At 39.9% G+C, this 24,343-nt stretch overlaps 2 protein-coding genes and 1 pseudogene across 6 annotated transcripts in view; all 3 read left to right on the top strand.

The window, feature by feature from the left end:
* Nucleotides 1–24,343, top strand: part of LOC132843539 (NACHT, LRR and PYD domains-containing protein 3-like) — a 924,649-nt gene that overhangs the window by 637,108 nt on the left and 263,198 nt on the right. The window lies entirely within an intron of this gene.
* Nucleotides 13,026–21,591, top strand: LOC132843544 (uncharacterized). Of its 2 annotated transcripts, none has more exons than XM_060866958.1 (2): nucleotides 13,026–13,118; nucleotides 19,993–21,591. In XM_060866958.1, the coding sequence occupies exons 1-2, from the start codon at nucleotides 13,093–13,095 to the stop codon at nucleotides 21,041–21,043; spliced, it is 1,077 nt and encodes a 358-aa protein (XP_060722941.1). In that variant the 5' UTR covers nucleotides 13,026–13,092; the 3' UTR covers nucleotides 21,044–21,591. The 2 variants fall into 2 exon arrangements, with proteins under 2 accessions (XP_060722941.1, XP_060722942.1); XM_060866959.1 differs by lacking the exon at nucleotides 13,026–13,118 and adding an exon at nucleotides 15,086–15,114.
* Nucleotides 23,834–23,952, top strand: LOC132843663 (5S ribosomal RNA; annotated as a pseudogene).

Genomic DNA, 24,343 nt, shown 5'->3' with positions numbered 1-24,343 from the left:
AAATGTTGAGGCAGGTGGGCTGGGGTTTCTTCGGGGAACAGGAACAATGGTGGACTGTTTGAGGCATGAGGGGACAACAGACTGTTCCAGTGAGAGGTTGAATATCTCATTAAATACCGGTGCTAGCTGGTCAGCGCAGGCTTTTAAAACCCGACCTGAGATGCCATCTGGTCCTGCTGCCTTCCTGGTATTCACTCTCTTGAATGAATACTAATAATATTATCCCCCTCCTCCGTTCCTATCGTCGATACCTGGTTTCCTATGGCGATGGCCTTGTTCGTTAACGGTGAAGAGAAAGAGGAAGAAATGTGGAAAACGGGGTGGCTAAGCTGTTAGGCTAAAGTCCTACCTGGCTTTGTGGTCTGGTGTGTGGCCTTTGGAACATTGGGAGAGGTCTTCGGCCAATGACTATTCTGTTCGCTGGCATTCCCTTGATCTATCATATGAGTTGAGTGCTCCCCTGGTCCCAGCTATGGTGACCTCTGGTGTATATGGTTCTCCCCGTATCTACCATCGAGGAGTGTGCTTCAGCCATCTTCGCACTTTTCCTCGGGCACAGCAGTCGGAGGAGCAGATGGATAATAAGCTTCGATTAAGGTTGGGTCTGCTTAATTCATGATCAGTAGTAAATAAGTGTCGGAACTTAGAGCTCCCGCCTCCAAGTGGACATATCGCAAGGGTGGACTACACTCTTAGATTTTTAGCTGAATTTTAACTACTTAAACTAAACTTTACTGATAACACTATAATTGATACAAATAAACAATGAGAAGATTTTCCAGACCTGGATGAGAATGAGCAAACTTCTTTATTGCAGTCAATCAGCCAACACCTCCATTGAGCTCAAGAAGAAATCTCTAAGTCTAAGCAATCAAATAAAAACCCCTAAAAGGCCTGTAACCCAAAAAGTTCTACAAGTTCAACTAGTTTCCCAAAGTTCTACCTCGTTCAAAGAATTCTAAAGTTCTTCTTCCTCTACCCAGAAAATCTCCTCAATATATACCCTGGCACCTCTAGGTGCTTCCTATACATTCAGGTATTGTCTCATTATTTCCTCATTACATCATTATTACATCATTATTACATCATTCACATGACCTTTCTCAATTCCCCTTATTTTACAAAAATACCTCCTATGCCTCCTACATAACTTTCTCTGGCTTCTCCATATTTCCAGAAAAACAAGGTTTCATATGCCCATATACAGTTTTTCCTGTTATTGTAGATATACTTCTTCATTGTTATTATTAAAAATGTACTCAGGAGATCTTCACTCCCTTGGTCTTGTCATTTTACTTCCTTGTTCTTCAACAAGACCCAAACTTTCATGACACAGACATCTTGTGGCTCAATCCTCTTTTTGTCATTTACAATGAGTAGGTTTCCTCATCTATTTTCTTGCTATTCTATACTGTATATGTTTCTACTGATTATATAATTGATAATTGATTTTGCATTATGATAAAAGTCTTTATATTGGTTATGTTATACTGCTAATTTTTGTCATGCCCTTGCTGTTTAAAGTGTTGCTTTGTATATAAATGGAGTTCTATGTTGACTCCTTAAGCTTGCTAAACTTATGAACTTTGCTATGATCTCAGTCTTTGTTATGATCTCAGTCTGTCACTTTCCACTGCTGCTTGCACATACTTATTTTAAGCCTTAGTTCCTCTATTTCTAAAGGCCAGATTCCCCTTTCCCCTTAGATCCTTACATCAGAGTCAGCAGGTTCGTCCAGCTGGTCTACTTCTCCTAAGCACTGAGTCACTTACATTTACTAAGTTTATGATTACAATAAACTTCTTTTCTTGTTGACTCTGGCCTATTCCCATACATCTTATGTTAATATTGTGTAATGCATAATACTTTACTTTGGGGCATTCTCGAGTCTCAAGATTTTTTACAACATTACCCCCCCTGTGAGGCTTTAAAGCCTCAACTAAACCTATGTTGCAGTAATCCTGACCCTTATTAATCCACTAAACCATATAAACAACACAAAGAAAAAATTTTAAAAACATGAAAAATAAAATAAAATCCCTTATAATCAAAACAAACCTTAACATCTACCATTACTCTCCCTACACATGTGTAATATATCCAAAAACATACATGCCCATTCTCAAAAGGTGAACCAGGAGTGAGCGACAGTGAAGTCAGTGTCACCAGGGTCACTGTAAATTATAACATGAACATAAACATATAATAACAGTTTTAACATATAGGAAAGAGAGTCAGTGTATATGCAGAGTTACAAGCCGCTCACGGCTATGGCCACCACCAATAGTGGTTATGATGTGGTGCATAAATCCAACGAGGCAAAGGAGCCTCGATCTTTTTCTTGGTCTGCAGGGAGTGCCACACATCCGAGAACGTGCGGGCATAGAATGTTTTAGGCAGGATAACAACAGCGTCTGAATCGGAACGCTTCCACCGGCAATTTACCATCCAGTCTGTTGGTGGCAGTGGGTTTGCTATGGATCTCTGTGATCTTTCAGTTAACGATGTCCACAATAAGTAGCCACAAAAGAAAAGAGTACAATATTGGCGAATCGTTTTCTGTTGAATGTGACGGGAGATGAAAAACGCATGTTTTGTCTTCGGTCCATAGAAAGATGCGACAGTTATAGAACGACGCAGTTCGTAGGTGTGTACTCGCAAGACTAATCTGTCTGTAAGGGGAAAATCCACATCGGCTTGTCGTGCGGCCAGCCAGTGCCCTCCCTCTAGCATAATGTCTTGAGACTTGAAGAGAGTCCAAGATGGCGCCTGTGTGTTGGGCACGCCGTCTGTCGCTCTCGTGTTTGTGTGTCTGGTTGTCTGCTTTGTTTTTAAACAGTTACTCGCTTTTAACCTACGACCGCCAAACACTATTGGATATCCGCAACTCTGTTGCTAAATCTCTCACCAACCAAAACACCTCTGAGTTGAACTGCTTTTTCAACTACACATACGAGTCCATCAAACCGCCTTTACCTGAATGTTTTTGCCGGTGGCCTCTCAACATCACCCGGAGAAAGCGAAGGAGGAAACGGGGCAACCGCGGAGGTTAGATCGTGAAGCTAAAAGCTCATCTGCGGGCGAACTTTCTCGCGGATCCTTCCTACGTACCGATGTATGGCGCCTGTTACCTTCTCCTCACCGAAGATGGCATTATTAAATGCCCGTTCGCTGGTGAATAAGACTTTTTTATTAAATGACTTCTACTCTTCCCACAACCTGGACTTTATGTTTATCACGGAATCCTGGATAAAGGTTGGTGATTTAACGCCGTTTTCTGACCTGATCCCCGCAGATTGTACATTTTTTAACACGCCTTGTCCGAGCGGACGCGGAGGGGGAATAGTTACCATTTTAAAGAGCTCTCTATCTGAACGCTGTCGTCTAACTCCAATTATGACATTTACCAGCTTTGAAGTTCAGATACTTGGTCCGGTTTGTTTAGGGGTGATCTATCGTCCTCCTCATTCGACCACGGACTTTATACAGCATCTCGCTGAACTAATTAGCAATATTGCTGTGAGTTATGATCGCTTTTTATTGGTGGGCGATTTTAATGTGCATGTTTACTGTCCGTCTATCCCCCTTTCACATGACTTTTTGAACTTGCTCGAAACGTTTAACCTATCCCAGTGGATCAGTGACCCCACCCACATCCAGGGACATACGCTTGATCTGGTTCTATCTTATGGACTTGATGTGGCTGATATTGTGCTTTCTGATATTATGATCTCAGATCATAAGCCTATATTATTCTCCCTGTCTCTTCCAGTCATCTCTCACTTTTCTAATATGTCTGAAAGTGTTTCACGTTTTTATTCTCCACAGTTTAGCATTAATTTTAACTTGTATTTTGCCAAATGCTGCTCACAGTTGCTCCTGGAGCAGCCATTACCTGACTTGGATGCTGACCAACATCTTGGCCTCTTAAATTCTGCCTGGCTTGAGACCGCAAATGCAACTGCTCCTCTCAAACCTTGCAAGAAAAAATTAAAATCTGTAGTTTGGCAAAACACTGAGACTCGTCTCCAAACACAACTTTGCAGAAAGGCAGAACATAAATGGAAAAAGGACAGGCTGCATGTTTCTCTTCAGATATTTAGAGACTCTCTTACATCTTACCAGACTTTAGCCAAATCTGCGAAAGCTGCTTATTTCTCTAATCTAATTGAAAGAAACCACTCTAAACCTAAGGTTTTGTTTTCTATCATTAAATCTGTGACAAATCCTTCTGTTAAATCTGACAAACACATCTCATCTGTTATTGGGTCTAGCTTTTACCAACTGCGGATTCTCTCCAAAATTAAACATTTTCTTACCCCTAAGACTTTAGAAATGGCTGTTCATGCGTTTATAACCTCTCGCTTAGATTACTGTACCTCTTTATATTGCGGTATATCTAAAACTCAGATTACGCGTCTCCAGCTCGTTCAAAATGCTGCTGCCAGATTTCTCTCTAGCTGTCGCAAACATGAACACATCACTCCCATTCTTAGATCTCTACACTGGCTGCCGATTTCGCAGAGAATAGATTTTACTCTTTGTCTATAAGTCTCTCCATAATACCGCTCCTCTCTATTTATCTGAACTTCTTCATCCCTACTCTCCTATTAGAAGTCTTCGCTCATCTGACCAGTCCATGTTGGTGGTTCCTCGTGTATGGCTCAAGCGTAGAGGGGAGCGTGCTTTTTCTGTGGCCGGTCCTAGACTATGGAACTCCCTGCCACTAGAGATTAGGACGGCACCCACCATATCTAGTTTTAAGTCCATGCTAAAGACCCACTTATTTTCTCTAGCCTTTTCATGATTTGCCCAGGGGTTTATGGCTGTTTATATCTGGTTTATGGTTTTATTTATTTCACCTTCTTTTACACTGGCTATTTTATTTATTATTTATTGATTTATATATATTGATTTGATTTACATATATACATATATATTTTTTATAAGAATTCTTATTTTAGTTTCTTGAACTACTTTGTGCATGTGTGTATTCTTAAGTGTATGTTTGTGTATGTCAAACGCACTGTGAAGCACTTTGGTCAGCCTTGTGGCTGTTTGTAAATGTGCTATACAAATAAAGTTGAACTTGAACTTGATAATGTCTGCTTTTGACAGAATAAGGGGCAGAGGACGAGAGTGCTCATGCAAGGTAAACCAGTCGTCACGAGGAGCAGGGTGTGGGTACTCCATCCAAGTCCGTTCGGGTTCTCCAGCAAGGCCACACTGTGGCCACCGATAGCTGGATAGGTTCACCTCCAATCCGAGCACCAGACATGCGAAGCAGCGCACCTAGTACGTGGAGCCAGGCTCCATGTAAAAACGATAGGCCAGCCCGTCAGGGCCGAGGTCAAGACAGGCACATGAGCGGCACCGCCGTGGAGGTCGGGGATGGGGACATCGGAATGGGAAGTATTCCATGGATTCTGCACACAACAAAAGATGCATAAACAAGGGAGACGCAGACAATAGGGACAGTAGGGACAGTAAACACAGAACACACATTTTTTTTTTGTATATGGGTACAATTAGTCTGGATCAGTATTGTCTTCTTCCAGCAATGGCAATGGGAGTGAGTCTAGATTTATCTCTCCCTTCTGCGTTTGCATATATTGTCCAACCAGGGAGTGGACTGTTTTGTCAATCAGGGCACACAGGATAGGTATTCCACAGCAAGCAACAAAAGCTATAACCAACAAAAAGTGCAGAGTTACGGGAACTGCAATTAGGACTACTGCTGTCGCCGCATTTAGCCCAGAAATCTATGCCTGCTTGGCAGAACTGCAAACCAGGGCTCCAGACTGGGATATGAACCCGGGCCTTATACTGTATGATTCAAGAAATGAAGTTTTCTGCAATGAAGAAGGATAACCAGATGTGGCATACTGACTATAATACCCCAAGGCATGGATTAGTCTGCAACGTCCGCCCTCGTCACCATCTGCAGGCCGTCCGGTAACAACAACACTAGTTGTTGCGTCTGTTGACACTTCACCTGGCCTTTTTATGCGGATCTCCATGGTTAGGGTGTAATAAGATGATGAATGGTTATGAGCCCATGTCACTGGGTCGGAAAATGACTTTGGAAAAGGGCCTGTGTAATCGAACAAGTACAGAATAAAATAATTTGTGTTGTTTTGTATCTTCTTTTGTATGCTAGCATTTGCAAGTAGACCTAGGGTGCACTTCATGTGTCCTTCTATGGCTGTGTCGGCTGTTTCATTGGTAACTCCAGCTAATGTGGGGTATGATCCTTTCCCTTGAAAAACTGTATGGCCCTCTATGGTGGCAAAACCTGTTCCTGTACTACGTTTGGGCCTTGGGCCACCTCTAACAGCATCAGAAGGCACCTGGACATTACGAATGCTATTATCAAGAGGGTGTGAGATAGCGGTACAGATTTTTACTGTAAGAAAGCTGCTTCAATTTGTTTGTCATTCTGATCGGATTTATCTAACGATTTATCTCCTTTGCCCTTATTTTGGGGCAAGGTTAACTGCACCATGGCTTATAGGTGCACCTTTACAGTTTTAGTTTTGAAATAAGGTGTCTAGTGTCCTAAGGTCTACGGTTTTGAACTAGTCTGGTGGTGGGCCTGTATAAACTCTTGAGCTAGCATCAACTGTATCACTTGTAGGAGCCAAAATTGGTGTCTCAATGTCAACGTCGAGGGCTCTTTGCTGTGAGTATGCTCTAACTCTGGCTCGAGTTCCACTGGCTGGGCCTGTCAATGGTTTGGGACCATAGGGGTCACCTTCTTCTTCGTCGTCAGTGTACGGAGTTGTGTATTGCTTTTTAATAGATAGCAGTGTCTCCCAGTCTCTTCCTGACTTTGGGACAGGCCGCTGACCCGCCGGCTGTTGCGTGGAGGGTCGTTCTTCGAGTTTCTGACCTGAGATGGGTGGCTGTGTCTCTGTATTTGAGGTTGAGGGCTCCTCTACAGTGTCTGCTACAGTTCTCGCATGACAACAGTGATTGTGGTGATACCGATATTCCTTGCCTTCAACCTTGACTGCTGTGGGAGTAGCTAACACCACTTTAAAAGGTCCTTCTCTCCTTGGCTCCCTCCACTGTTTCCTCTTGAATGTTCTGATGTATACGTAGTCTCCTGGTTCTATCTGGTTATTTGGCTCTTCTACTGCTGTCCCATGTGTAGCCGGACGCACCTGTGAATATAAGAGTCTGTAGATGTGGGTTAAATGCTTTACATAACTTGACATTTCGCCTTCCATTTGTTCCAGCGTCGGGCCCTTATAGTGTCCTCGTGTAAATGCTACAGACATTGGCCTGCCTGTCACCATCTCATGAGGTGTCAAATGCGTTGTAGGGTTTGTCTGTGAGCGCATTTTCATCAATGCTAATGGTAAAGCCTGTACCCAATTCAGGCTTGTGCTAGCACATATTTTTGCAATTTTCTCTTTTAACACTCCATTTGCTCTCTCTACTCTGCCTTGAGAACTGGGGTGATAAACACATCCCATCTTGTGTTTGATGCACAATGCTTGTGCAAGTGACTTAATTACTTTATTTACAAAATGAGGTCCGTTGTCTGAACTTAATTGATCTGGAATGCCAAATCTAGGGATTACTTCTCTACACAAGAACTTAGCTACTGTCTTATCATCATTTATTGCACTTGCTACTGCCTCAACTCATCTGCTGAACATATCAATTACCACCAAAATATATTGCTTTCCTTCTGCTCTTTCTGCCACATCCACAAAATCCATCATTAGGTGTCGAAATGGACCTCGGGGTTCCGGGATGTGTCCTATTGGTGCTGTGAAATGCTTCCTAACATTTCTTGTTGTGCATAACTCACATGTTCTCAGTGCTTTATCCACAAGGTTAGCTAGGTACGGAGACCACCAATTTCTCCTGATTGTGTCTATTATTACCCTTCTGTTACAGTGATCTACCCCATGTGCTTCTTTTATCAGCATTGGTAACAGGGCTGTGGGAGCTACCCAGAAACCCTCTCCTCCTCTCCACACTTTTGTTTTCCCACTGCTCTACTTCCTCAGGACTAGCTGTATTTTTTGCATCCCTGATGTCTTCTATTGATATTTCTCTTGAACCTGCATCTGGTTCCTCTCCCTGCATAACAGCTATTATGCATCTTTCTCCTACTGCTGCCTTTTTTGCTGCTTCATCTGCTGCAGTGTTTCCCTTAGTTATTGGTGTTCCATCTGTCTTGTGGGCCCTAAACTTTACTATGGCTAGTTTCTTAGGTAATTGTATAGCTGCTAACAGTTTTGAGCCATCTGCTCTCTGGACACCTCTCTGTGCCCAGATCGGTCCAAAAACATGACATACCTGTTATGTATATGCTGAGTCAGTGTATATTATACATGTTTCCCCTGCTCTGAGCTTACAGGCAGCTGTCAAGGCTTTTATTTCTGCCAATTGTGCTGAACATGGTTGTGGGACAGTCATTTCACTAATTGTCCGATATACATTTTCAATGAGATCATACTCTACTACTGCATAACCAGCCCTTATTTCCTTCAGGGGTGCGATAACATGATCCATCCACAAAGAAAATACGCTGTGCTCCTAAAAGAGGTTGAGATTCCAAATCTGGTCGTGCTTTCAAGAATTTTTTGGATTCCTCTGTACAATTGTGAGGAGTTCGTTCACTTGGCAGTACTATCCGTTCAGCTGGGTTTATTGTATTACACCTTTCAATTGTCAATTCTGGTGCTGATAATATTACATCATATCCTGTGCATCTTGCATTGGTTATTACAAATGCTTGACTTGTCAATAGTGCATGCAATGCATGTGATGTGTATAGGGTCACTGGGTGACCCATTGTAATTGTAGAAGCCTTCTGCTATGCAAATGCAGCTGCTGATATTGCTCGGTAGTGGGGTGGTATGCCTTTCTCAACATTATCTAGAGCCGTGCTAAAATAGGCAATTGGTTGTTTTCCTACACCTTGCTGTTGTTGCATTAGCACAGCAGATGCAAATCCTTGCCTCTCTGATACATATAAGTGAAATGGTTTCCTATAATCTGGACTAGCCAGCACTGGGGCTGAAGCTAGTGTGCTTTTCAACATTTCAAATGCTGCTTGTGCCTCTGGCATCCATGTCAGCTGTGCATTATGTTTAGCCTGATCCACAGCTTTTATCATGTCTCTAAGTGGTTGTACTTTTAAGGCAAAGTCACATATCCACGGTCTGCTAAATCGTGCCATGCCTAGAAATGACAACATATGCCGTATGGTTTGAGGTCGTGGTGCATCACGTATAGCTTGTACATGAGCCGGTAATATCTTTCGTGTTGTTCCTTCTAAAACTCTTCCCAAATATTCCACCTTTTTCCGGCAGAATTGTAGCTTTTCTTTGCTAACTTTATGCCCATTGTTTGCTAGGGTCGTCAGTACTGCTATTGAATCCTTCAAGCACTGCTCCTTTGTTTGGCTGCAGATCAATAGATCATCGACATACTGGATCATGAGGCTATCCACTTGCAAATTTACTAGATCTCTAGTTAATACTTGGTTGAATATCGATGGGCTTTCACAGTATCCTTGAGGCAATCTCATGTAAGTATACTGTTGTCCATGATATGTGAATGCAAACAAGTGCTGAGAGTCAGGGTGCAATGGAATACTAAAAAATGCAGAACACAGATCAATTACTGTTTACCATTTTGTTCCTTCTGGAATGTTTGATAATAAAGTGTGTGGATCCGGGACCACTGGGGTCTCAGCCACCACTATCTGATTGACTGGTCTCAAGTCATGGACCAATCTACATTTATCTGAATTTGGCTTTCTGACCGGAAAAATTGGAGTGTTGCACTGACTTCTTGTGGGGATTAAAATTCCTGCTTCCACTAGCCCTTTAATAGTTGGTCCTATCCCTTCCTCTGCTTGTTTAGACAATGGATACTGTCTCTGATAGGGTAATGATGCGTTGGGTCTAACCTGTATCTTTGCTAATATTGCTGACTTAACTAATCCTACATCTGTTGCATGTTTAGTCCACAGTTGCACTGGGACTTTATTTAATGCTTCTTCTACTTCCTTCTCTGTTAACTCTTCCCCATCTGCCCTCTGGGGCATCTGTGCCTCCTCTTCTACTCTTACTTGTATCTTTGTTTGCTGACTTACTAACATGGTAGTAGCTACTACCTGCTCTGTTCCTTTATAATCTACTTTCAGAAACGTTCTGTCTTCTGACACATGTACCCTAGGGTTTCTTATCATGTTCCACTTCTCTACCTTCTCTGCTTCTTTCATCATAGGCCCTAAATCTTTTGATTCAAAATCTTGCCCAATCATCAGGGAGATGTGGGAGACTGCAACTTGATACCATCCGTGAATTTTTTCTGGGAGTATGACATACGCAGCAACTCCTTGTTGGCCAATTGTTATACTGTCCATGCTGATATCATATTTTCTTCCTTCTAGTCGTTCCTCCCATAGTGATGCATATTCTTCATCTTTTCCCCCTTCATCATATTCCAGGGTACAATGCCATGGTCCTCTAGCTTCACAGCAATCAGGACGTATGTAGTTTAACCACGGCTTCCATTCACAGTATTCTTTCCATATTTTTGATGTATCTTTGTCTTTGATTTCCATCCAATACACTTTATCCAGTTCTGTTATTACTTCTTATTGGCTTATTACTAAGCATTGCTGGGCTAACATCTCCAGGAGTGTCATCCATACTCCTGTTGGTCCACAGTGTATTTTAGCTCCTAATTTACAGAGTACATCTCTTCCAAGACGGTTAGCTGGAGTGTCTGGGGAATATAATAAAGATGCTTGCACTACTATTCCTTCTACAGTAATCCATTGAGGTAAATAATCCATTTACTGGTTCTACAGTAATCCATTGTCAGTAAATTGTAGAGTTTGAGTTATTCCTGAGAAACCCACTGTCTTTATTGCTCTACGTGTGAGGGGAAGCTTTGAGCCTTCTTTTCCAATGCTTGTAAATGTTGCTCCTGTGTCAATCAGGAATGGGGCCTGTACTTCATTTCCAATTCCCACCATAATTGTTGGTTCTTGTGCAGGGTACAATGAGGTAGCTGGTGCAAACATGACTGCTGCTTGTTTTGTGGTGTACTCTTTGTCTTCTTTCTTCTTCTTTTCATGGTTCTCTTGTTTGTTTCTTGCTAGCTCCCCCAGATGTGCTTTGTGTAGTTGCACCAGCAGATCTTCTGCAGCTTTCTTTGCCTCCCGTTTCCTTTTCCTGTATAACTCTGTATGACGTATTATGTTTGCTTCAAACGTGGCCTATGGCATAGTGTTCAAGCCCACTACTGTTTCCAGCTGATCTTGAACTTCAGCTGGGAGTCCCCTTTTTAAAATGAGTTTAAACAGTGTTATGCTTGCCGGTGTACGGTCACCTGTATCGCTTGGTTCTTTTTCAGCTGTTAATCTTCTTCTCTCATCCCCATACTGCCATGGTTCCAGTCCTTCATGGCCTTCCATGAGAGTCTGCTGAGCCTGGCCCCTTATCTTTCATAATGTCTTGCAGAGCTCACTCATATCTTCATATTGTTTTTCCTGTCCGTAACCTGGCCCTGTACAGCTCCTTGTCAATCTGTATATGTCTTTAGGCTGTTGGCGCAGGTGTTCTCGTACTCTGGGAGTGCTGTGGGACTGCTGCTCCTGCTCACAATAATCTTCTCTTAGCCATCGTTCCATAAAGTTTATTGCTTCAAGGTGTATTGGGTCTTCGTTTCCATCACTTCCTTTTTTAGAAGCCATCTGCGGGCTCTTTGGCCTTACTGATTGGGTGTCTTTTCGTCTTACACTTTCTTCATTTCTCCTTCTATTGTGGTCGTCTGGGAGAGGGTAGCTGGGTTCTTTGTGTCTTTTCTTTATGTCACCTCCTTCTCCCACCTGTAGTGATGGGTATCTCCCATGGTACTCAGATTTGTAATGATCGTTATAAGATGGGGGCTGGAGCCGCTCCACACGTTCACCTGATGGTGGGGCTGTAGCCTTCTCTGTCTCCTGCTCTTCTGTTCTCATTCTTTCTTTCTCCTGTTCTTTATTCTGTTCTTCCTTTAATTTCTCTTCTCTTTGCCTTATTCCTTCCTGTTCAAACCAATTCGCTATTTCCCATTTTTTTCATCGTCTTTTCCATGCTCTCTCTTTTTGCTTCTCCCCAGCATTCTATCCTGTCTTTCATCTTCTTGCACTTTCCTTCGTCAAATGTTCCTCCTTCAGGCCACTGCAACTCTCCTTTTGTCCGTTCTTGCCATTTTTTCATGTACTTTTTGTTGTCCTTTTCAGCATCTTTGTACTTTATTATTATAATTGCAGTTGGTGTGTTTAGACTTTTACCTTTCTCCATTATGCAACCTTGCCTCACCCTTGTGGCACTTTACTAAGTAAAGTTATAATAATAATAATAATAATAAAGTTTTAATAACTTTAATCAAACGGTTAGTCTTTTTTTTTTCTGGTAAACGTGGTTGTACAGGATTCTTTTTAGAGATGGCTCTCAAGAGGATTCACTCTGTCCACCAAGGCAGATATTGAGAAATCAAATTGTTAAAATTAAATTGAATTTGCTTATTGAATTGAATAAATTAAAATCAATAAATTAGATAATTAAATAATTAACCAATTATTAACCACTGTATGAATTACTGCATCAACCAATTAACCAATCAATAAATAAAATCAATTAATCAATCAATGAATACATAAATCAACCAATTAACTCTCCAGATCGCTTTTATTTTCTCATACCAATTATCACATGGAAAGAAACTTTCTAATGCCCACAGTCCATCAAAGCCAATCAGGAACTGCTATCTGATTTTCAGATCGGTATCTTTTTACACCACTTCTATCCTTATACACTCAAAGAAAAAAATGTGTTTTTACTCCCTTGGTTTCAATCTCTAAATTTGTCTTCTTCAATATCTGAACTTCAACTGTTCATCACTCATCAAGTCTATATCATTCCATTCCATTCACTATGTTATGTATTGTGTTATAACTAATAATGACCCGACCAATAGAGGTCAGTAGTGGTGTGTGTACAGTATGTGTTATGATGCAGTGACAAGGAAGTATGTTGGAAGCTGCACGAAGTTGTGTGTGTCTGCAGAATGACGTTTCAGTTCTTGTATATAAGGTACAGCACATTAATTCTAATTCCTTATTTTACTCAGGTTATTAAACTATTCTCCATATGATCCTTTGTGTTTAGACAAACGTTCTAAACGTTGTCGTGCAGTGTTGTAATGTAACGGGGTGCAAATACTTCTGTACGTATCCGTACTTTACTTGCTCTTTAAATTTATGTCAACTTTACTATACAATACAACTATACAACTTTACTTTACTATAACTTTCAGTTATACTCTACTACATCTCCTAGATAAAAGGTATACCTTTACTTCGTTATATTTCCACTAAATATCTTAATACTTCTCTCGTTACTACAAACTAAAATCAGCATTACGCACGTTCGCACGCTCTAAAAAGGAAGCACAGGCGTGTGCAGCATGCAGGTCACGCTGTCAGAGCGGAAAACACAAAGACGGCAACCAAGAGCATTGAAATGTGTTCTTATTTTTACCAGGGTTGTAGCACAAACAAAATACTGCAAACAATCCATTCAATACTACATAAAATAATATCTATTGATTTGGTCTTTGTCCCGTGAATATATATATATATATATATATATATATATATATATATATATATATATATATCTTATGCCTACCGAAAATCTGTATCTTTACTGATAATCTGTATGCTCTGAATTTTACTTTTTAATTTTTACTTCAAATACATAGGTACAATAAATATCAGAAATTACCTCTGCTACATACAGTAAGTACAATATTTATCATATACTTTAACACTTTTACTTGAGCTATATTCTAATATCTAGGACTTATCCATCTGCCCGTCCGGCCCGGTCAGTGAGTTTAATAGCACCCACACCAGCGGTACGCCGCAGGACTTTTTATCCAATAATAAAAATATAAACAACAAATATATATATGTATATAACAATATTCAGTTATGAGATTTTTTTCCACACACATACACAGTTATAACAGGAAACTGCCAAAACAGGAACCCATAAATCACAACCCCCCTTGACTACGTATTTGCTATTTCTCATCCAGCTCTTTGCTTCCTTGTTTCACCCTTAGACGTTCTTGACTTCGAGGGCAGCTCTCCGCCTTCCTCACCAGGGCCACCCCTCCCCTGTCAGGCCACAGATTCACTATACACAGACTTTTGAATATAACAGGCGTCTGCTTACCTAGATATTATGGCCGGCCTCTGTAGCCCTTCTGAGAGAGTGGCTGGTCCTGGTTCTGGACATAGATCACGCTGACCCTTATGAAATCCCACTTCTTAGACCAATAAATATGTCGGTATGCTCCCGCCTCCAAGTGGACATATCGCAAGGGTGGACTACACTCTTAGATTTTTAACCAAATTTTAACTACTTAAACTAAACTTTACTGATAACACTATAATTGATACAAGTAAACAATGAGAAGATTTTCCAGACCTGGATGAGAATGAGCAAACTTCTTTATTGCAGTCAATCAGCCAACACCTCCATTGAACTCAAGGAGAAATCTCTAAGTCTAAGCAATCAAATAAAAAAAAACAAAAGGCCTGTAACCCAAAAAGTTCTACAAGTTCAACTAGTTTCCCAAAGTCCTACCTCGTTCAAAAAATTTTAAAGTTCTTCTTCCTCTCCCCAGAAAACCTCCTCACTATATACCCTGGCACCTCTAGGTGCTTCCTATACATTCAGGTATTGTCTCATTATTTCCTCATTACATCATTATTACATCAGTATTACATCATTCACATGACCTTTCTCAATTCCCCTTATTTTACAAAAATACCTCCTATGCCTCCTACATAACTTTCTCTGGCTTCTCCATATTTCCAGAAAAACAAGGTTTCATATGCCCATATACAGTTTTTCCTGTTATTGTAGATATACTTCTTCATTGTTATTATTAAAAATGTACTCAGGAGATCTTCACTCCCTTGGTCTTGTCACTTTACTTCCTTGTTCTTCAACAAGACCCAATCTTTCATGACAGAGACATCTTGTGGCTCAATCCTCTTTTTGTCAGCTACAATAAGTAGGTTTCCTCATCTATTTTCTTGCTATTCTATACTGTATATGTTTCTACTGATTATATAATTGATAATTGATTTTGCATTATGATAAAATTCTTTATATTGGTTATGTTATACTGCTATTTTTTGTCATGCCCTTGCTGTTTAAAGTGTTGCTTTGTATATAAATGGAGGTCTATGTTGACTCCTTAAGCTTGCTATTATAAATTTTATTATAAATGACATTTAATTTGCGTAAGTTGGATTGCTTATTTATTACTGAAACCTGGCTTACTATCGGTGATTTAAGCTCTCTTGCTGAACTTTCATACTTTCTTACTTTCAACCTTCATACTGTTTGTTTGTAAATTCGCCTCGCTAAACCGGCAGGGGTGGCAGATTACTTTCTATTTTTAGAGACAAATTTTCTCATCACTAAATAGTAGAATATGATTACAGAAGTTTTGAGCTACAGCTATTTATACTTGAACTGAAAAGTCCACTATTAATTGCCTTGTTATATCGCCCTCCTAAATACAATGCAGACTTCTTAAATGAGTTTGCAGATTTCTTGGGTGAAAAGTATGATAAATTGTTAATTCTTGTACATTTTAACATACGTGTGTTGCACTGTAGACTCTATAGCCAAAGAGTTTATTACGTTGATAAATGTCTTTGATCTAGATCATCATATAAATGTACCTACCCATCAAGGTGGACACACTCTTTATCTTGTGTTATCATATGGTATATCATATTTCTCCTTATGATCTGGAGATAGTGGATAATGGGTTTCCTGATCATAAATCTGTTATGTTTTCTATTCCTACATTATCAAACTACTTTCAAGTCAAAAGATAGGTCAGTAAATCACGATTAATCAATTCTACTGCTAGTACAGTTTTCTCTTCAGCATTTTGTGATATTATGCAAGCTATGGATGCAAACCAGTATGAATTAAGTGCAGATGAGCTTTTGTTAGAGTTCAATGTTTTAAACACAGTGGCTTCTGTAAAGATCTTAAAATCTAATCCAAGAGCTGAGCCATAGATTGATGACAACATACACTCCTTGAGGCAGTTCTGCAGAAGAGCAGAGCCTAGATGAAAGACAAGCTTCATGTCTCTTTTGAAACATTAAGGGAGTCATTGTTAAAATACCAAAAGGCTTTGAGAGCAGCAAGATCCAGCTACTTTTTTTTTTTTTTTTACAAAACTCATTACTAAAAATTATCATAAAAAACCAAGAACTCTTTTTACTGTTTTTAACTCTATTATTAATCCACCCGTTTATGAGCACTCTGCAGTATCAAAGACTCTGTGTGATGATTTTCTTACATTTTTTGTCAATAAGATTAGTGACATCAGATCGGGAATATCTTGTCCTTCTGCTGACCCTTCTATCTCTGTGGCTTGTATGACAGAGTTCAAGCAATTTGAACCTATTTCTCTTTCTCATCTACAAGAAATAGTGGGTCAATTAAAGCCGTCGGGCTCCACTATGGATGCCATCCCCTCATTTCTTTTGAAACAAGTATTTGATGCATTGGGACCTTATCTTTTAAATATTATAAATCGATGTCTGGAAACTTGCATAGTACCGGAAGAGCTAAAACAAGCTATAGTTTGGCCATTGTTAAAGAAACCAAAGTTAGACTTAAATGTGTTGGCTAATTTTTGACCTGTTTCTAATTTGGCATTTATTTCAAATTAAGATTTTAGAGGAGACAGTGTTGCAACAATTGCAGAGTTTTCTGGATAAAAATAAGGTGAGCTTTTTCAATCAGGTTTTAAAAAATATCATTCGACAGAGACTGCACTCCTGAAGGTTCTTAATGATGTGTTAATAGCTGCTGATTCTGGGGTTTGTACCATACTTGATCTGCTAGTTCTGAGTGCGGCTTTTGATATGATAGATCATTGCATTCTTCTTGCTCGCTTGGAGCGTTGTGCTGGTATCAAAGGAGCTGCCCTTGAGTGGTTTAAATCTTATCTGTCAAATAGGAAGCTAAGTGTTGGGGAATATGCGTCAGAGGCTGCAGTTCTATCTTGTGGTGTTCCTCGGATATCTATTTTAGATCCCATTCTTTTTACATTATATATGCTCCCAATTAGGGTCTATTTTCAGGAAACATGGGCCATCATTCCATTGTTATGCGGACGACACTCAAGTTTATTTACCCCTAAAATCTTGATGGGCTGAAACACTTAGGGCCTGCTTATCTCACGTGAAAGCTTGGTTATCTTTAAATTTTCTCAATTTTAATGAAAATAAAACTGAAATAATAGTTTTTGGTTCAGTTAACTCTCCTAGCCAAATAACAGTAGGTAATTTAACTATTTCTGCAAAGCCTTGGGCAAAGAACCTGGGCTTTTGTTTTTTTGATGATGGCTTAAAATTTGATAAGCAGATAAACTCAGTGGTCAAATCCTGCTTTTTTCAGCTTCGTCTTTTAGCTAAAGTTAAACCTGTTTTATCTTTTAGTAACTTTGAAGAAATAATTCATGCATTTTTAACATCAAGGCTGGACTATAGTAACTTACTGTACTACGGGATTAGTCAAACAGCGTTATTCAAATTACAAATGTTACAAAATGCGGCGGCAAGACTTCTGACATGTACTAAAAAAAAAGGAGACCATATTACTCCTGTATTACGTTCTCTGCACTGGTAGCCGGTACGATACCATGTTGATTTTAAAATTCTTCTCTTAGTATTTAAATCTTTATCAATGGTTTGGCCTATTCTTATTTTTTCCGATTTACTGACAGAACATCGTCCAGTCGTGCCTTTCCGGTCATCTAATCAGAGACTGCTACGCATTCCGAAATCAAAGCTGATAAGTAGGGGTGACCATGCCTTCTCGTTAGCTGCTCCCACACTGGAATGCGTTGCCTGTTGGTATTAGATTCTCTCCTTTCATATTTCATATACCTTTTTGAATTAGCATATGGTCCAGGATGAAATATATTGTACTGTATGGTGTGTTTGTGTTTCTATGTTTTTTTATCTATTATTGATATTTTATTGTCTTTTGCATTGATGTAAAGCACACTGGTCAACTGGTGTTGTGTGTAGTTGTGCTATAGAAATAAATTGACATTGACATTAACATTGGTGTTCTATAGTCCGTGATGTTCCTTAGTCCCTGCCACAGCCTTGTACTCATCCATGTCCCCGGTGGCAAGCACTGTGTTGTAGGCAGCGGACCGAGATCTCAGAGCATCGCGGATGGATTTATCCACCCACGGCTTCTGGTTGGGAAACGTGCTGATGGAGGTTTTCTGCACCGTATCATCCGCTAGTTTCCCGATGAATCCCACAACCACTTCTCTAAACATGTTGACGTCATCAGAGCTGTGCCTGAACATGTCCCAGTCTGCGTCATCTAAAGCATCATAAAAAACAAAATTGGTGCGATATTCAATTCAGCTCAAGATACGTTATTTTCTAATTTCTGCCCAACCCCCTTTTTTCCCCTCCCAGACAGACAGACAGACTTAGCTCATTCATTCACATTCACGCAACCTTTGAGGTAAACGGACGTGCTTATAAAGCAATAAACGACAGTCACAGTAACTTTATAAGAACTGTTAGTGAACTCGATTAACACACTATATATAGCCTAATAAAGCATTAAAGACGTGATTTTGCCTTGTAGCTGTTCTTGTATGGTGTGTAGCAGTGGTCCAGTGTCCTTTCGCCCCTGGTGGGGCAGGTGATGTGCTGCTGAAAGGTTGGTAGTGCGTGCTTGAGGTTTGCACTGTTAAAGTCTCCCACCAAAATGAGCGCAGCATCCCGATGCTGTGTTTGGTGTAGCGTTAGTGTCTCATGTTAGTCCCATACTGCAGTGTCCATGTCCGCTTGAGGTGGAATATAAACGGCACTGACTATGACCGAGCTGAATTCCCAAGGTAGATAGAAGGGCCGACATTTGATGGTTAATAGTTCCAGATTTGGTTTGCAGGAGTGTGAAAGAGGAACGATGCTCGCACTGTCACACCAGTAGTTGTTCACCATCAGACACACTCCACCTCCCCTTGACTTCCCCGACTCCAGTGTTCTGTCCATGCGGTAAACCAAGAAAAACTTGGCAGGCTGGATGGCGTGGTCCAGTACCGCTGGGTTCAGCCATGTCTCAGTGAAGCAGAGAAAGTTGCAGTCCCAAATGTCCCTCTGAAACTTGACCCTTGCCCTGAGCTCGTCGAGCTTGTTTTCCAGGGACCGGACATTGGCTAACAGGATACTAGGTAAGGGAGCGCGGTGTGCGCTGGCTCATTTCCCTTGCTGATCTCGCTCGGCCAGCATGGGTCCAGGTTTAAAAACGGCGAAGTGTGAGTGGATTGTACACCAGTAGATAAAAGAGTGGCTCTGTCATATCTAATGATGACCATCTTGTATAAATAAACTGGTATCTATGTAAATAAATATATAAAATAAACAAAAAAAGGCAAAGTGTAAGCGAAGCAGTTGGGACTTCTTGTGAACTTAGAAGACCTCTTTCTTCTTTAGGGTGTGGTCTTGAAGGGTTTTGTACTTATTTTTTGGACTGACTTCTAGCAGGAGGAGATAATGTTTCCAGTATAGTGTATATATAGAGAGACTCTGGATATCTCTCACTACTTATTATTGGAGAAGACAGACCCACTGTATTCCACAGGCACAGCCCATCCACAGCCCAGCTTAACTGTAGCTATATTTGTGAACATTCTGCCTCCACTCCATTTATTGTTGCATTACACTTTATTTCACTTTTAATTAACCATTGTTTGTTATTTGTATTGCTTATATTTGCATATTGTATTAATTATTTTTATTATATTATTGCTTATTTTCTACATAAAATTTGTAACAATTGATGCTTCTTTTGATGACAGACATTCTGTTTGTTCATTTTTCAGAAAAAAAAAGATGGCAGGGATCCTCTCAAAGAGCAAAGCCAAAGGTGTTGATTTCTGTGGTGTAGATGACAATTATTATATCGTTCGCTCTGATCTTGGATGTTACATGTACTCAACAAATTTCCATCAAGGCTGTGATCTCACCATTTACAGCCTGCACCCCTCCTGCCAGGGTGGAGATCACTATCTTGCCTTTGACAACAGCACATTTTACATCATTAAAGGTAATACGTGTCGCTGTGTGTCCGATATGACCAACGATTATGAGGCTATAGTGTTTGACCTCCACCCAAACTGTCAAGGAGGTGACAACTATCTGTCTGCTTATGGAAACTTCTACATAATCTTTAAGAGCAGAGGTGTGTATCGCAAAACTACCAATATGAACACAGATAGTAATGCAGTTGACTACCAACTGCATCCAAACTGCAAGGAAGGCCTATACTACTGGGGCACAAAATATTACTCCTACTTGCTCAAGCCAAAAGGTGAATGGGGGATTGAGTACCACAAAACTGATGACCTTAACCAAGACACCATTGCAAACACATACTCAGTTCACCCAGATGTACTGAGCTTCCTTCCTGGAGGCCTAGCTGCAACACAAGGCCCAGCATTTGGAAAATGGAAGTGCATAACGACGATTTCCAATGATTCAGAAACTCCCTTAACCTGGCAAAAGAAGATAACTCGGAAAGTGGGCTATAACAAATCCCAGACAAGAAGTATAGAGCAAAACTGGATAATTTCAATGGGCATCACATATCAGTCAGGGGCTCTGACCGAAGCCATTGCCAAATATCAGTTCTCTCTGTCAGGAGAATATGGAGGACAAAGTGTCAACACCGAAGAAGAGAGCTGGGAAGAAGCAACTGAGACAGAAGAAAGTCTGTCCCTGTCTCTACAGCCCCACACTAAAATGTACATTTGGCAGTACAAACTTGGCTTTGGCAAGAATGATGTCCTCTTATGCCGTGATCTGACATTTGATGACGATCCTAATCCCCCCTCTACAATTCCTCTGCCACCAGCTAACAAATCTGGGTGTTAAGAAGTGTGATATGCCGGGGAAGGATTGCTTATATGTGAGTGCCTGAATGCTTAGGGTTATTGGGGTTGATACTTAACTAACATGTTGCTGATTGAGAGCATTCGATCTTATTAATGGCCCCAAACTAACACATTATTTTAGAATAAACTTTGTTTATTAGGTTGTCAAGTTAGATTAGCACAAACATGTTAATGGACACATTGAAAAAAAAATAACTCACCTTCTATTATTAAATGTACTAATTTTTAAATTAGATTCATATTCTTAGAATCATATATGTACTAAAATTATTCTATAATATACATTTTTGCAAAACTTCTTATAACGAAGTTAATTATATTCAAACAAATGTGCAATGTCACATTTGCTGTTCTGAATTGGATGTGGTAGTTTGAGGACAGATTTAAAATAATAATATTCCACGAAGATGCCTTTGGCTATTGTTTTCCTTAATTTAAGAAATTCCGATCCATCTAATTAACTTTTGTTGAAGTAATAATTTCATGTACCCTTGTGTATTAATTACTTCTCTATTAAACATTAAACAATGCCTTACCCATGCTCATGTTTGTTTTCTGAGTCTTAATGGACCTCGCTTTGTGCACAGGGGATGTCTTGATGTAACATGTTTAGCCCTTTAATTCCACTGAAGGGAAATATTAATCCTACACCAGACAAAGAAATTGTATAGAATTCTTCTAACATTGATGGCTCACTTTGATGGGTTGCAGGGTCAGGTGTCCAAATACATTTGGCTGTGTATGTTACTATTACTCTGAGGAACATAAGCTGGTTTTTACCTCTGGTGCCCAATCTTTTAAGGCCAAATACTGTCACAAGGCTGTGGTAAAGTTGTCAGACTCATAGATACATCTTACCTGCTCAAGCTTTGTAGACAATGACTGACAATGTTACCGTATAAGGAGCTGGGTTTCTTTTGAATTTGTCTCCCTGTTCAGATAAGTGGTAGAAAATGAATGAATGAATGAATGTTATAAAAACTCAGTGTAACGAATGATCAAGGCTCTTCCTCTTTGAGATTTCTCTGAGGTTGTTGGCTCATGTTGTGCAGCACTTCAATAAACTGTAACCTTTTATTCTTGTCTATGATTACCAGTGTGCCATTTTCTCCAGACTGCCAATACAACACATACGATCATAGACACATTTAGATCACTTTTCCCTAACAACTGTGGTTGTAAAAATCTCCTTCAAATAATCAAACAGTATTAGAAGAAGTAAAAGTAATTTGAATGCATAGACAATAACAAACCAAGAAACAAGCTTGTATGCCTGCGTTTGATGCACACAGAGTATAACATGCACTGAGCCTGCCTACACTAGAATGCACACCGAGTATATTTCAAGATAGGTTTTTATACACTTTTCATGTAACATCAGTTGTTCAATATTACTCATGGGTCACAGCAACTCTTGCTGTCACCAATGTTTCTTTCTATCAGCCATACCCTCTGTACATCATGAGCTCATCTAAGTCAAGGCTCGCTGCAACTTAATCCTACATACATTCTGAAAGGTTATATCAGGTTATTCAAAGTTACATCATTTGGCTTCAAAATGCTTCAGAGTTCTTTTGAACTTCTGAAAATAAAACTTCTTCATGCTTTTTCCAACTGTCTAGGTACAGTGTCTGATCCGTGATGTCTTTATTTGTCAGGAACATTTTATTTTATATTAATATTTAAGTTCCTCACCTCCTCCACTACGGCCTCTATGTTAATCAGGTTTTCATCTATTTTCATTTGATATCTTTTCCTGTCCCATTGTCTATTGTTTATTATTTTGAGCTTTTCTCTTCTAGCCCATTTAACCTCACTCTGTTTCTTTATAGGAATTGAATTATGTTCCTTTTTGCGATAATCTTTTGTAACTTCACTCCACATCTCATTCTTTTTCCAATTTCCTGCAACAACTTCAATACAATGACATTCTGACTGTCATGGTTTAGATAATACAGTATAACAAAAGAATAACATGTTTAAGCAGAAAGCACTCACCAGACTGTGATAAACATGGATAGAGGAAAATTTCCTCAACTTTTACAGTGATGTGTAGCGTCTGGTACAAGTCATTTAGATTTCATATCCTAGGCACCCTAAACTTTGGCATCTACTCTTCAATCAACAAGCAACCCAGTTTTACGATTTTATTGAGGGCCACACACACACAATTTTCCAGAGATGCCAGTCAACCTACCAAGCAAACTCCACACACACAAGGCAGAGGAGGGAATCAAACCCCCAACCCTGGAGGGCTGAGGCAAACGTGCTAACCACTAAGCCACCGTGCCCCCAGATAGAAAACAAAAAAAAAACAAAAAGAAAGGAAAAAAACAAAAAATTTACATAGGCATTTTTGACATAGGCATTCATTTACTTTACTATTTGAATTCTCTAACAACAACATCTTAATATTCAGACCCTTTCGCTAATGTTTTGATAGAAAAAAAAAATTCAAACAAAAAAAAAAATATTTATAAATAGGTTCCATTCCAACCTTCCTCTCGCTTATGGCCATTGCACTCTGAGACTGCCTGATCTCGTCTGATCTCGAAAGCAACGCAGAGTCGTTTCTAGTTAGTACTTGGATACGCGACTGCCTGGGAATACCAGGTGCTGTAAGCTTTTGACATAGGCATTCATTTACTGAATTCTCTAACAACATCTTATTATTCAGACCCTTTCGCTAATGTATCGATAGAAAACAATAAAAAAAAAGAAAAGAAAAAACAAACAAATTATAAATGGGTTCCATTCCAACTTTCTTTTTGCTTATGGCCATTCCACTCTGAGAACGCCCGATCTCGTCTGATCTCGGAAGCTAAGCAGATTCGGGCCTGGTTAGTACTTGGATAGGCGACTGCCTGGGAATACTGGTTGTTGTAAGCTTTTGACATAGGCATTCATTTACTTTACTATTTGAATTCTCTAACAACAACATCTTAAAATTCAGACCCTGTAGCTAATGTTTCGATAGAAAACAACAAAAAAAAAAGGAAAGAAAAAACAAACAATTTATAAATGGGTTCCATTCCAACTTTCTATTCCTTTCACTTACGGCCGTTCCACTCTGAGAACGCCCGAGCTCGTCTGATCTCGGAAGCTAAGCAGAGTCGGGCCTGGTTAGTGTTGTGGAAGTTCCAAGGTTAGAGAGATTTAAAGAATAAAGTATAACACTGGTAGACACGAGCAAAAGTAAAAAGGTTACACAATTTATTGTGCTCAGCTGCGCAGCAGGACCCAACACTCCACATGTAGCATGAGGGATGAAGGGCCAAGA

The sequence above is a fragment of the Tachysurus vachellii genome, chromosome 3 (genome assembly GCF_030014155.1).
Source record: "Tachysurus vachellii isolate PV-2020 chromosome 3, HZAU_Pvac_v1, whole genome shotgun sequence".
NCBI lineage: Eukaryota > Metazoa > Chordata > Actinopteri > Siluriformes > Bagridae > Tachysurus > Tachysurus vachellii.
This window is presented reverse-complemented; position numbering and strand designations above follow the sequence as displayed.